The following is a 14,928-nucleotide window of genomic DNA, read 5'->3' on the forward strand; positions in this document are numbered from 1 at the left end:
AGGCTATACGGGGGATCTTTGTCTTTGCCCTTGTACGTGCGGTGTCGTGGCGGTGAGCGCGCTGTGCTCTGAACCCGGCGACCCGAGTCCGATGCCCGCTCACGGCCAACATCGTGGGCCTTCCCTAGGGCGACTCGGCCTCAAATGAGCCATGTGGTTACCCAAAGCCCCTCGTGTGCCGTCCCGGCCTTCACGAGCGCTACTGGCGTAACAGCACTTTCCCCAAAAGTCTGTTCAGCCTATACGGGGTATCTTTGTCTTTGTGTTTTTTTTTTGGCGGGGGGGGGGCGGGGGGGTGGGTGGACGTGCGTGCTCACGGCACGGCACGGAGCGTGACGGCGGCGGCGGGAGAGAGGCAGTCGAACCTCGCGTAAATAATTTACGCAATTAGCGACGCGCCCTTCGCAACCCCGAGTAATTGGCAAGCTGCGCGGATCGCGTGCGAGGAAGACGAGGGGGCGGTGGGGGGTGGGTGGGGGTGGAAGGGTGGAGGAGGGGGGAGAGAGGGGGGGGCGCGTGGAGGAGGAGGAGGGGGGGGGAGAAGGTGAGGGCTGAAGGCGAATACCGTAAACAACAGCACGCATTGAAGAGCCGCGGCGAGGAAGCGCCCGGGGTGCGAGGCAGGCGGGCGGGGGGGGGGGGCGTGCGCAGGGGGCGAGAGGAGAGGGATGAGTGGGGGAGCGGAGCGGACGTGGGGGGGCTTGGGGAGGAGGAGGAGGAGAGGGGGGGGGGGTCTCTGTCGGCCTCGCGTCACTTTCGCGTGCCGCCATCCAAGATGGGCAGGGAAATGAACCCAATTATCCCGCACTGCCATCCCGGTGCCACACGCGAAGGAGGGTGAAGGGGGTGGTGCGGGGGTGGGGCGATGTTTAAGCTCGTAACGAACAACACCAGCAGCAGCAGCAGCGGCATCAATCGGTGATGCTCGCTGCGGATGATTGTATCCGTGATGATGATTATCATCACGGATACAATCATCAGCCATCACGATGCCGTTAACAATGATTATAATCATGATGCTCATGACGACATCAGCCATCACGATGCCGTTATAATCATTGCTAACGGCATCGTGATGGCTGATATTGTCATGAGCATCATCCGTAGGCCTATCGTCAGCATCTCTGTAACGGTAATTTTATACTCACCATCGTTCGAATATACAAAAATAACTCTACTTTTCTGGCCTCCCTTTCGAATATGCTGTGAAGAAGGGTCATTGCCCGAAACGTCGCCCATTTTCACGCTCAGGCTACGCGCACGGCGGTGTTGTTATTGACACGGAGCGTGTTGTTGTTGTTTGTTGTTTGTGCACCACTGCCAACGCAGGAACAGCAACAATTCGTTTGGAATACAACGTATCATCGCTACCCTTAATCATCATCGCTGTAACAATGATTAAAGCATCGTAGTTGTGATTTGCTATCGCGGTTGCTATCAACAACATGCGATCAGCGCCATCATTATTACGACTACAATTATCGAGTGACCTTTCTACAAACGTGGGCCGCTGTGTGTTCACTGGGGGTTAGGAGCGGTGGCGCAGTGGTTAGCGCACTTGATACAGCTGTCGTGGCTGTGACGGTACCACCTGAAGACGGAAGCTTGTGTTGCCTCCGAAACGTCGTGATTTTTATTTTATTTTACTTTTTTATGTTTTTACCTACGTGACTTTACCAAAAAAAACCTAAGAATATGAATCATTGCAGTCACGAAAGCTTCAAATCTAGAATTATCGCACTGAACTTGTCAATCATCCATACCGCGCGGGATCGATTCACGGTGACGCGAGTTGATATCTGCACCGGTTCCACCCCCACCGCAACCACGCCTCGCCCTTCACCAATTCGCACTGACCAGCGTGGTGAAGTATGGTTAAACAAAATCCCCCAATGAACGACAAGGCGTGGTGAGAGGCCATCATCCGGGCCGTGTGTGAAAAACCAGAGTCGACGCCGCCGTGGTGTCGTCGTTTGAACTCTGCAACTTGCAAGCGAGAGGTCACCAGCGCGTTCTTCTGGCGCGGTAGTTTAAAATACGGGCACTTTTTAACCCCCCCCCCCCCCCCCACCACGGCCACCCCTTACCACCACACCCCGGTTCTGTCCACATGGGAGTAGAAGTGCTATAAATGTCCAAATGGTGGGCCACTTTGTTCAACTATCCTTTGTGGCCAGGTGGCTTTTGACAAAGAAAGTTAATACCGCGGTGGGCTTTGTCTGGCAGGATGGGTGATGGTTTAGTTTTATTTTTGTTGTGCGTTTGGGCGATTTGGTAACCTTTATAGCAATCTGCCACTCCGATCGTGTTTTTTGTACAGGTTGTTGGTTGGAAAGTTCTTACCCCGCACCCGACTGGACATCTGTGGGAAAATAAAAGCGCTTTATAGCTCATAGGATTCCTCCAGTCTGAATACAAATTCTGATTCTGAAGTGTGGATGTTCCCATGCGTGGATGGGTTGGCCAAAATCCTCTCTAGAAGCTTTCGATCTCGAAGCTCGCTCGAGTGTCGCGTTAGGAGGCAATTGCAGGGCTGCACCTTTACCTTGACACGCCGTGAACGATGAAGCTGCAACAACGACTGCCAACTGGGGCAGGCAATTTACACTCACACAGCACCGTGTGGTGTATGGTGTGTGTGGTGTGTGTGTGGTGTGTGTGTGTGGTGTGCGTAGGTGTGTGTTCAGTGTGTGTGTGGTGTGTGTGGTGTGGTGTGTGTGTGGTGTGCGTAGGTGTGTGTGCAGTGTGTGTGTGGTGTGTGTGGTGTGTATAGGTGTGTGTGTGTGGTCTGTGAGGGGTGTGTGTGGTGTGTGTGTGCTGTGTGTGTGTGTGGTGTGTGTGTGGGGTGTGTGGTGTGTGTGTCGTGTGTGTGGTGTCTGTAGGTGTGTGTGTGGTGTGTGTAGGTGTGTGTGTGGTGTGGTGTGTGTGTGGTGTGCGTAGGTGTGTGTGCAGTGTGTGTGTGGTGTGTGTGGTGTGTGTGTGTGTGGTGTGTGTGGTGTGTGTGTGGGGTGTGTAGTGTGTGTTGGTGTGTGTATGGTGTTTGTGGGTGGTGTGTGTTCAGGGCTGAGTTGGTTTTCATGGTGAAGGGGAGCGGTGGCACGGCGGTTAGCGCGCTCACGGCCAACACCAGTGACGATTATCTAAACCGGTCCTGGGCCTCCTCCCCTAGGTCGACTCGGCCTCAAATGAGAAGTGTGTAAGCATCGCCACGAGGGGAGATAAAAGCGGCCACCCCACCTCCTCGTGTGCCGTGTCAGAGAGTTGCTCGCTAACAGCACTTGCCCCCAAAGCGTGGTACGGAAAACGCCGGGGGATATTTGCATTTGTGTATGGTTCTCATGGCGAAGCTGAGCCCTCTGTAAAAATGCGTCCCCCATCTCGATTAGAGGCGTCGGGAGCCCGCGGGGCTTTGTGCACAAGGTGACCCTTAACCTCCCATCAAATGCACGCGCGCACACGGCGGCAGCGATCCTATTAAGGCGCCGTCGAGGGAGGATGGTCAGGGATCCAGCCTCGCCGCTGATGTTGGCTGTGCCCGGAACGTCGAACTAAGCACGCGGTGCAGTGCGCTAACCACTACATCACAACTTCCCCCCCCCCCCCCCCTCCTCCATTAAATATAAAAATCTTGATTATAACAGATTGTTGGGGAAAGTGCTGTTCGCGAGTTCCTATTAAGGCCGGAACGGTCTACAAAAGGAATGGAGCAACTAACACACCCGGCCGCCTTTGTCTCTCCCGAGTGCTGATATTTTATTGTTGTTTACACACTGCAGCGGGTACGCTTTCAGATGCTAAGTCGACCTAAAGGAAGCCAATTCCCGATTTACCATTATTAATCAGATTATCCCCTGGGCCTGGAATCGAACTCGCAACGCCAGAATGTCCCGCAAGATGCGCGCGCGCGCGCAGGACACCCCGACCACGCTCGCGCTCGCGCGCGCGCACAATCACCAAGCGCGTGGCCGTGCCAGGACGAGAGCGAGATTACAGAGCGAGATAACAGCGAGACGACGGCGTGGTGGTGGGAGGGTGGGTGGGAGGGTGGGTGGAAGGGTGAGTGGGTGGGTGGGTCACAGCCCTGAACTCACGCGAACTATTTACCTACCTCGCACGCACAGGCGCACGCTCGCACACACACACACCAAAAACATCCGTCGCCATCCTAGCGCACAATCGCACGCAACCACGCACACACGCACACACACACTCACTTGTGAACACGACAAAGACAAAGCTACCCCGTAGAGCCTTCACAGACTGTTGGGGCAAGTGCTGTTGGCAAGCACATGTGAAGGTATACACCCACTCACTTGTGAACACGACAAAGACAAAGCTACCCCGTAGAGCCTTCACAGACTGTTGGGGCAAGTGCTGTTGGCAAGCACATGTGAAGGTATACACACAGTCACTTCTGAACACGACAAAGACAAAGCTACCCCGTATAGCCTTCACAGACTGTTGGGGCAAGTGCTGTTGGCAAGCACATGTGAAGGTATACACACAGTCACTTCTGAACACGACAAAGACAAAGCTACCCCGTATAGCCTTCACAGACTGTTGGGGCAAGTGCTGTTGGCAAGCACATGTGAAGGCACACACACACTCACTTCTGAACACCACAAAGACAAAAATTCCCCGTATAGCCTTCACAGACTGTTGGGGCAAGTGCTGTTGGCAAGCACATATGAAGGTATACACACATTCACTTGTGAACACGACAAAGACAAAGATACCCCGTATAGCCTTCACAGACTGTTGGGGCAAGTGCTGTTAGCAAGCACATGTGAAGGCATAGACACACTCACTTCTGAACACGACAAAGACAAAGATATCTCGTAGAGCCTTCACAGACTGTTGGGGCAAGTGCTGCTAGCAAGCGCATGTGAAGGCATACACACTCACTTCTGAACACTACAGAGACAAAGATCCCCGTATAGCCTTCACAGACTGTTGGGGCAAGTGATGTTAGCGAGCACCTATGAAGGCCGGCACGGCACACGAGGGGTGATCAGCTCCACGCCGGCAGCCTTTGTCTCCCTGGTGACGATGTTTACACACCGCACCGGGTACACATTTGAGGCTGAGTCGACCTAGGCAAGGCCCAGGACCGTGTTGGCAGTGAGCGGGAATCGAACTCGGGTCGCCAGGTTCGTAGCACAGCGCGCTAACCGCTACACCACAGCTCCCCACACACACGTACACTTACACAAGCACGCACAGACGCAGATACAGACACACACAGAGACCCACTGACACCCCGACTCCGCTGCTATGCGAGGTGTCCCAGCAGTGTACACGATTGGTCGAGCCGAGAAGTCGGGGTGTGATAATGATGACGATGCATTAGGGTCGAACTTCTTTCGCATCGTACGTAGCCAACCGTGCCAATCGGAAGTGCCGGGGGAAGGACAACCGAACGATGACTTTGTTTTTACTCAGCAGGGCCCAAAGGCGTGAATATAAATGTGTCGTTAAACCCGCCACCACCCGACACAGAAAAATTAGTAAGGTTTGCCACGTAAACAGAACGTGCCAATTTGTGGATGATATTTGGTCTCGAAAGCCTCGGCGCCATTCAAGTGGTCGTTATCGTTTCTTGAAGCGAGCGAGGTGTATACGAACATGGAAATATGGATGGTGGAGGAGAGGGGGGGGGAGAGGTTGGGGGGGGGGAATTCCGAATTCGTGAAGTGCTAAGCTGAAGCAGTTGGAGGGGGTGGTTGGGAGGGAGGGAGGGAAATTTGTCATCAGATTTCGAGGCCTTGGTGGAGGGGGAAGAGACCCCCTAGCAACTTTCCGGGGGGATTCGTTCCCGCGGGTCGTGGGATGTGCACGCGCTGCGACTCGCATAGGGCGCGCGTGCGTGTGTGTGTTTGTGTGTGTGTTTGTGTGTGTTTGTGTGTGTGTGTTTGTGTGTGTGTGTTTGTGTGTGTTTGTGTGTGTGTGTTTGTGTGTGTTTGTGTGTGTGTGTTTGTGTGTGTTTGTGTGTGTTTGTGTGTGTGTGCGTGTGTGTTTGTGCGTGTGTGTTTGTGTGTGTGTGTTTGTGTGTGTGTGTTTGTGTGTTTGTGTGTGCGTGTGTGTTTGTGCGTGTGTGTTTGTGCGTGTGTGTTTGTGTGTGTTTGTGTGTGTGTTTATGTGTGTGTGTGCGTGTTTGTGTGTGTGTTTGTGTGTGTGTTTGTGTGTGTGTGCGTGTGTTTGTGCGTGTGTGTTTGTGCGTGTGTGTTTGTGTGTGTGTTTGTGTGTGTGTTTATGTGTGTGTGCGTGTTTGTGTGCGTGTTTGTGTGTGTGTTTGTGTGTGTGTGTGTTTATGTGTGGAACCCGGGTCGCCAGGTTCGTAGTGCAGCGTAGCGCTAACCGCTACACACACACACGGAGCCCCCCCCCCATCTCCCCTGGCTCTGATTCTGCACGTAGCCCTGTGCCCCCAGCCCTGGAACGCGGAGGGGATGGTAATGGGGTTGGGGGGTGGGGGGTGGCGGGGCTGAGGGTGGGGGCTGTAGGAGGTGTGGAGGATGGGGAGAGAACACAGGAGGAGGGGGCTGGGTCGTCCTCGCAAAATTTCAGAGGCAGCAGTCGCCCCCCGCCCCGCCCCTCGCTCGCCTCCTTCCGAGTGGCGGTCACAATCGTGGCGAGGGGTGGGAGAGGAGGGAGGGGACGAGTGGATGGGTGGTGGTGGGGGGGCAGTCGATGCAGGAGGGGGGGGGTCATGCTGATAAATACACGTGGGTTTCTGCGGCACCCGCAGATCAACGCCACTCGCGACTTAAAAGTCGCAGCAGCAGCAGCAGAGGCAACAGCTTCAGCAGCTTCAGCAGTTGCAGCAGCAGCATAAGTACCATCAGCGAACCATCACCGCCAGCAATCATCGTAATCATCGCCAGCAGCAGAGCGGACTCGTGCCAGCGATCAGGTCGCAGAGACGGCGCCTCCCCTTGGCGCGCGTTGAATGAACGAGCCCACGACGTTTGCGAGTGAGAGAATCTCCTCTGCCTGACATCTCTCTCTCTCTGCCTTGCCATGACCGCAGCCGAGAGCATGGAGGCGCTGCCCGTGGTAGCGGCGGGCAGCGGGGCCCAGCTGTGGGACATCTCGCACCCTCCCGTGCTCTTCTTCCTGCTCTCCGCTCTGCTCATCCTTCTCGTCACCCTGGAGGCTCGCAAGCACGGCCGCTCTCATCAGCAGAAGCAGCAGCAGCAGCAGCAGCAGCAAAAGAACAGCGCTCCCGACCCTCCGGGTCCCTTCGCGTTCCCCATCGTGGGCAACTCCCTCCAGCTGGGACCGATGCCTCACCTGACCCTCACCGCCATGGCGCAGCGCTACGGGCCCGTGTTCCGCATCCACCTGGGCCACGAGCCCGTGGTGGTGCTCACGGGCGAGGAGATCATCCGCGAGGCGCTGGTCAAGCGCGGCACCGAGTTCGCGGGCCGGCCCGACTTCCCCTCCTTCGCGCTCGTGTCGGGCGGCAACAGCATGTCGTTCACCAACTACAGCGAGCTGTGGCGCATGCACAGGCGGCTGGCGCACTCCACTTTGCGCGCCTTCTTCACGGGCACGGCGGCGACCCGCCGCGTCTTCGAGGGCCACGTGCGCCTCGAGGCAGCCGAGCTGTGCGCGATGCTCGCGGCGGCGACGAGCCGGGCGGGAGGCGGCGTCGTCGACCCCAGCGAGCCGACGGTGTTGGCCGTGGCCAACGTCATCTCGGCGGTGTGCTTCGGCAAGCGCTACGAGCACGACGACGCCGAGTTGCGCGACCTCCTGAGCAACAACGAGCGCTTCAGCAAGACGGTGGGCGCCGGCAGCGTGGTGGACGTAATGCCGTGGCTCATGCGCTTCCCCAACCCGGTGCGCTCCATCTACCGCGACTTCGAGCAGATGAACAACGAGTTCTTCGCCTTCGTGCAGCGCAAGGTGCAGGAGCACCGCGACTCGTACGACCCCGCGGCGACCCCGCGCGACATGATCGACGCGCTCATCGGGCACATCGAGGGCGGAGGCGGCGACAGCGACGAGGAGGGAGACGCGGCAGACGGGGCCGGCGCCGCTGCTGGTGGCGCTGCTGGTGGCGCTGGAGGCGGTGCGCGCGAGGAGCCCCTGAAGTTGGGGCCGCAGTACGTGGACAGCACCCTCACGGACGTGTTCGGGGCCGGCCAGGACACCATGTCCACGTCGCTGTTGTGGTTCGTGCTCCTGTGCGCCAAGCACCCGGACCTTCAGGCCGACATGCAGAGGGACATCGACCGCGTGGTGGGACGCGAACGGCTGCCACGCCTGGACGACCGGCCGCAGTTGGCGTGCGTCGACGCGTTCGTGTGCGAGATGATGCGTCACGTGAGCTACGTGCCCTTCACGATCCCGCACGCCACCACGACGGACACTGAGCTCAATGGCTACCGCATCGCCAAGGGCACCGTTGTGTTCGTGAACCAGTGGTCGGTCAACCACGACCCGGCAATTTGGCGCGACCCCGAGCGCTTCGACCCGAGTCGCTTCCTGGACGAGACGGGCGCGGCGCTCGACCGCGACATCGCGCGCCGGGTCATGATCTTCTCGTCGGGCAAGAGGAGGTGCATCGGCTACGAGATGGCCAAGATGCAGCTCTTCCTCTTCTGCAGCGTCTTGCTCCACCAGCTGAGCATGTCCGTGCCCCCCGGGCACGTCGTGAGCCTGGAGGGCGTGTACGGTCTCTCCCTGAAGCCCAAGCATATCTCGGTGGCGTTCACGCCGCGCGAACAGCTGCTGGGTCGGCCGGGAGAGGCAGAGGAGTGACGCGAGAGAGAGTGAGGATATTACTGTGTTAGTGAGAATGTAAGTGAGAGTTTTGGGTGGGGGGCACAGAGAGTGAGCGAGAGTAAGAGCGCGCATGCGTGACAGTGAGTGAGTGGGTGGGTGAGTGAGTGAGTGAGAGAGTGAGTGAGCGAGTGAGTGAGTGAGTGAGTGAACGAGAGAGTGAGCGAGAGAGTGAGTGAGCGAGAGAGTGAGCGAGAGAGTGAGCGAGTGAGTGAGCGAGAGAGTGAGCGAGAGAGTGAGCGAGTGAGAGAGTGAGCGAGAGAGTGAGTGAGCAAGCGAGTGAGCCAGAGAGAGAGAGAACACTTTGGGACAGCGAGTGAGAGCGCGGGGGGGGGGGGGCAGTGTAAGATAAATTTTAAAAAACAAAAATCATGAATACGGGATTGACAGGAGGCGCGATCCGGGTGAGAGAGTGAGATCATATTTTAGAGCGAGTGAAGAGATGAACGGGACAATTGCAAGAAGACACGACGTAGATTGGAGAGAGATCGTGTGCGAGTGGAGAAACCAGAGTTGTGTGATACATACTCATGCTGATGATGATGATGAGTTCGTTGAGAGTGCGGAGGGAGCGGCTACGCAGTGGTTCGCGCACAGCGCCGCACACGCTGTGGACAAGTTCGATTTACAGCCGCAGCGAGTGATATTTGAACGTGTCCTGCGGCCTCGTCCGTATAGGTCGACACGGCCTTAACACCAGTACACGTAACTGGCATGGCGTACGTGAGCATCGCCACTTGGGGAGACAAAGGCGGTCGGGCGTCGTGACGGCTTTGATGGGTGGTGGATAACAGCACTTGCCCCAACATACGATGGAGACTATAGGGGGGGTGGGGCTTTGCATGTATTTGTGTGTATCTGCGTATCATGTACGCACATATACACACTTGCGAGATGTGTGGTGCAATTTGACGATTACATTCACGATTCCTCCATCGATAATTTTTTCATCGATTATTTCCATTCGTTCGCACAGCCGACGGTGGGAACTGCGGTCACTACTGGGTTCATCTCGCGCGATGATAGCTGCAAAAAAAAACCACGTTAATCGATTACATTGATCGAATCGTGACATTGTATTGGTGTCGACGACGGTGCAATTCGTTACGGCCTCGCTTCTCATTAATTGCGTACGCAGAGCAATCAATCCCAAGGGCTGCCGTGGTAAATAGAGACCCAAAACTCCCTTCCGTGTCGCCACGCCAGGAACACGTATTTCATTCAGCCCATCGGCTGATGAGCAATCGAAACTGATAACAAACCCGAGTTGAATCGAGCTGATATGAGCCAAAGAAAAACATAACCAAGATAATATGTTCAAGGTGATATTGGGTCCAGAAATGTATAGTAATTGTAGTAATATTATACATGTTATTATAATAACACTATTGGTCTGGATGGGCAAACTCGCGTGATTATATATATGTGTGTGTGTTTGTATTGTCACTGAACAAAAATCGGGCCGACTTTATATTTGCTGACCTCACCAAGGGTCTAATTCACGCGTCGTTGGCGAATGTTTATTTGGTATCATTTGCTGCAGAGCTACGTTGATCGATCACCCCTCCACCATCGATAACGGAGAGGGGGGGGTGCGGAGTTCGCACAGAGATCACAACAAAGACAAAGATCCTCCCCCCTATAACCTTAACAGACTGCTGGAGCCAACAGTCACACTCACTCACACACTCACACACACACACTCACACACACCCCCACACACTCACACACAAACACACTCACACACACACCCACACACTCACACACAAACACTCACACACTCACACACAAACTCACACACACTCACACACACTCACTCTCTCTCACTCACACACACTCACACACACTCACTCATACACACTCACACACAAGCACACACACTCACACACAAACACACTCACACACGCGTGCACACTCACTCACACACACTCACTCACACACTCACTCACACACACACACTCACTCGAATACACCCAGAGCCACATCGCAAATTTGCCTCGACGAATCGCTACTTTATTTTTTTTGCGGACCTAGTGAGCCACACAGAGACACACAGATACATTGGGCCAAAACATATTTTATTCTAAACAAAATTTATAGATGAAATATAATAAAAATCGAATCTGATGAATAGATATTGTTAACATATTAGGAAGATCATCAGACCCAATAGTCGCGTTTCCGCTCAGATACAAAACGAGACCCCCCCCCCCACTCCCGTTCGATCTCATTTGAGTTGAGTGCCCTTTGAAACAAGTTGATAACCCACGCCCGCATTTTTATATATATCAAACGCACACAACTCAAGCTCGTCAACCGTGGCAGTAAAAGATACAAACCGTCGACTTTTCCTGCGGTGGCTAACGGGCCATGTAAAGAAGCTGAAGGATCAATGCCCGAAACGTCGCCAATTATATGCATATTATTTTAAGGCGACAGTGTTGCCAACGATCGTCGTGGGTTTGTTAATTGTGTTTGTGCACCACCGCCAACGCACACAAAATAGTTTAATCGCATACACACGTTTCTTATTTGATTACACAACTATACATATTTATTTGCAGTTCACGCTCAGAAGTGAGACGAATGGTAGCGGCACCAGACCGTGAGATACGGTGCCGGGGTGGGAGGAAGGATTTAATCCAGCAGTGGATAAGACAATGGAGGATGTTGATGACGATGTTGTTCTCTTAAGAGATTGCTCGCGCTCGATTCATTGTAAACACTTTACAATTTACGATCTATATCTGCCATTAATCGCCTCTCTGCGCAAACGGTCGCACGAAAAACGGAATCATTCGCTCGCCCGTTTCGGCCACTTCATCTTTGCTATTCTCAACCATATCCTGACAATTATATATTGTGTGGATATTTTTTTTTGGGGGGGAGAGGTGTCCCAGGACAGCCATCTAATTGGAATCATCTGTCTGTCGTGCAGACATCACGTGGGATTTAATGTGACACGTCACGTGGGATTCAAGTTGCACAATTACATACTGGGTGATGGGGGGGTCAGGTGAGTGGGTAGGTGGGCGAGTAGGTGGGGTGAGGAGTAGATGGGTGAGTAGGTGGGGTGAGGAGTAGATGGGTGAGTAGGTGGGGCGAGGAGTAGATGGGTGAGTAGGTGGGGTGAGGAGTAGATGGGTGAGTAGGTGGGGTGATGAGTAGATGGGCGAGTAGGTGGGGTGAGGAGTAGATGGGTGAGTAGGTGGGGTGATGAGTAGATGGGTGAGTAGGTACGTCAGCGTGTTGGCGAGCAGGTGGGTTCGTAGGTGAGTACGTGGGTGAGTACGTAGGTCAGCAGGTGGGCGAGGTAGGTGATGGGTGAGTAGGTGGGTGAGCTTCACAAGCTTCACAATGAAGGCCCCCTTCAACTGACCAATGAGCCACGGCACGCGACCGATTTCGACAAATCTCAGAAAGCTGAGCAGGTGTTGAGCCTGGATAGTGTGAACATGAGCGACCACCAACAACACAAAGCTGTAGGCTGCTGTGGTCAGCAGATGGCAGTGCAGGAAAACCAATTGCAGTACTGTACTTCTATGTCCCCGCATATATGCACCTGGCCTTGATGAACCCTCACGGACCAGCGTGGCGAAGTATGGTGAAAACAACCGCCATATGGCGTGGGGTAGGCCCCTCATCCAGCAGTGTGTTGATGGAAGGGATTATACATTACTTGTATTGTTACATATTCACGTGATCTGATCTCGGCGAAATTTTAGACGTAATGTTTCGTGTAAGCGTTCCTTTATCCTGCGTTGATTTCGCCCGAGATCTCAACCAAGTTCGTGTCGTCTCATCTACAGTGCGTTCAGCCACCATCACTGCCAGGTCTCAACAATACACTCACTCATCCACTCATTCACCCACTCACTCACCAACCCACCCACCCACCCATTCACTCATCCACTCAACCACCCACTCATCCACCCATTCACTCATTCACCCACTCACTCACCAACCCACCCACCCACTCATCCACTCACCCACCCACTCATCCACCCACCTACTCATCCACCCACTCACTCACCAACCCACTCATTCACTTTTCCACCCACTCACTCATCCATTCACTCATTCACCCACCCACTCATCCACCCACCCACTCATCCACCCACCCACCCACTCACTCACCAACCCACCCACCCATTCACTCATCCACTCACCCACCCACTCATCCACCGACTCACTCATTCACTCACCCACTCACTCACCAACTCATCCACTCACTGATCCTCTCCCCCACCCACTTATCCACCCACTCACTCATCCACCCACTCACTCACTCATCCACCCACTCACTCACCCACTCACTCACCCATCCACTCACCCACCCACCCACCCACTCATCCACCCACCTATTAATCCACCACTCACTCACCAACCCACTCATCCACCCACCCACTCACTCATCCACTCACCCATCCACTCACCCACCCACCCACTCATCCACCCACCTACTCATCCACCCACTCACTCACCAACCCACTCATTTACCCACCCACCCACTCACTCACCCGCCCACCACACTAGCAGGTCACAACACTTATCTCCCTGTCGCTTCCTTCCCTGGAAGCGTTTCACTTCGGACTTCCCTCCCAGCATCACCGCCTCTCCACGCACTCCTATCATTGCAAACTATCATAGTGCTGATTGTTGCTGGCCGCATGGAGTTTCCAGCCTTCGTACCCCAATGCTCAGCAGCCGTTATATAAATATTTTTTTAAATGTGCTTCAAGTATAAGCAACCTTCCAATGTTTTTCTATACCCATCATGTGCATGCGTAATTCGTATTTATAGTCTATAAAGACATCGATCTGTTTTACCGGCAATGCCGCCTGTGGGTCATGTTATCTCCTAATTCTCACCGAGTCGAACCCCGCGACCCATTGCTCACTCGCCGTCTATCTATTTGTTCTTGTCCGTGGCACGTGAGGGTTAGTCGCAGTAGTAGCAATCAGCAGTCACGAGCGAGAGCTATACTCGATGTGGTGTGCCGGGTTCAGAAATGTGTTGTTTTGTCGCGTGTCCCACACCCCGATGATGTTAATCCCTGCGTATAATAACTACCGATATCGTATTATGAACATTGTTCTAATAATTATAATAATTATTTTTATCCCAAGTGATCCATTGGGAGACAGTATTCATTACCTACGTATATGTGCAAAGGTATTCCAGTAAAAATACCAATCAGTGTTTTAATTGTATGTACGGCATGTAACCTTTGATCCGCTACTAAGGCAATACGTATATTCTTTACGAGAAATGTAATTCGAATCTAATGATAATAATTGCTATTATTCTGGGGGACAAATTCCTCGCGTTGTTAAACGAAAGAGTAAGTGGTGTGCACTTTATCACGATGTGAAAGTACAGCTGCCGGTTTATAATGTTTGCCGGCGGTGATTTTGTGTGTGTGTGGGCGTGCGCGCGCTTTGTAATAAACACTATTAAACATGTAAGAAAAACGACAATAAACACACGTGATTTTTTATCATCAAATTATCTCGTGCGTAACTGTGTGAATCGATTTCTTACGTCAACATACAGTATATGCGTACTGTATTGGAGATCGCATTTAGGTATTCACGTGGTCTTTCCCCGACAGCCTGCTAAGTCGTTTCAGAGTAGGAGGGGGGGGGGGGGCTAGAGGGAGGGGGGCCTGGTGGAGGAGTGGGGGGGCTGGAGGAGGAGGGGGGCTGAAGGAGGTGGGGGGTGGGGCTGGAGGAGGTGAGGGGGGCATAACTGCCGTGCTGTATGGAATCCCGATTGAGCAAACTCATTTTGTGGGTAAACTTTTGAAATTTCACAAAGATTAGACCGTGACGCCGGCACACAATCTGAATAGTTGGAACCATTTCAGTTCCTGCGGTCATGATGCAAACAAAAAACATAACTCTGTATGCACTGTCCTTGAAGTTGATTGGTCCACACCCGAGACAGCTTTCCTTAGAGCCTAGTCTCACATGGGTTGGACCAGATGACGCCAGTTGTCAGATAGAAGGGTAAAAAACCAATTATATTGTTTACTGGCAAATGAGGTTCCAATGGCATTTCAGTTCCGTCTTGAGAACTCAACTCTGTAAATCGGCCTTTAACCCCCCCCCCCCCTCGCCGAGTTCAGGTCACGT

The 14,928-nt window shown here is 53.8% G+C and overlaps 2 protein-coding genes across 2 annotated transcripts; both read left to right on the top strand.

The window, feature by feature from the left end:
• Positions 1-6,761: 6,761 nt before the first annotated feature.
• On the top strand, positions 6,762-10,602 carry LOC133352819 (cytochrome P450 1B1-like). The gene has a single exon (XM_061568740.1). It carries the CDS (start codon positions 7,021-7,023, stop codon positions 8,767-8,769), a length of 1,749 nt encoding a protein of 582 aa, XP_061424724.1. The 5' UTR covers positions 6,762-7,020; the 3' UTR covers positions 8,770-10,602.
• Positions 10,603-10,618: 16 nt separating this feature from the next.
• On the top strand, positions 10,619-14,300 carry LOC133352820 (uncharacterized). The gene is made up of 2 exons (XM_061568741.1): positions 10,619-11,886; positions 12,027-14,300. The coding sequence occupies exon 2, from the start codon at positions 12,521-12,523 to the stop codon at positions 13,535-13,537; it is 1,017 nt and encodes a 338-aa protein (XP_061424725.1). The 5' UTR covers positions 10,619-11,886; positions 12,027-12,520; the 3' UTR covers positions 13,538-14,300.
• Positions 14,301-14,928: the final 628 nt, after the last annotated feature.

The sequence above is a fragment of the Lethenteron reissneri genome, chromosome 41 (assembly GCF_015708825.2).
Source record: "Lethenteron reissneri isolate LAM-NWPU_2019-01 chromosome 41, ASM1570882v1, whole genome shotgun sequence".
Lineage (NCBI taxonomy): Eukaryota > Metazoa > Chordata > Hyperoartia > Petromyzontiformes > Petromyzontidae > Lethenteron > Lethenteron reissneri.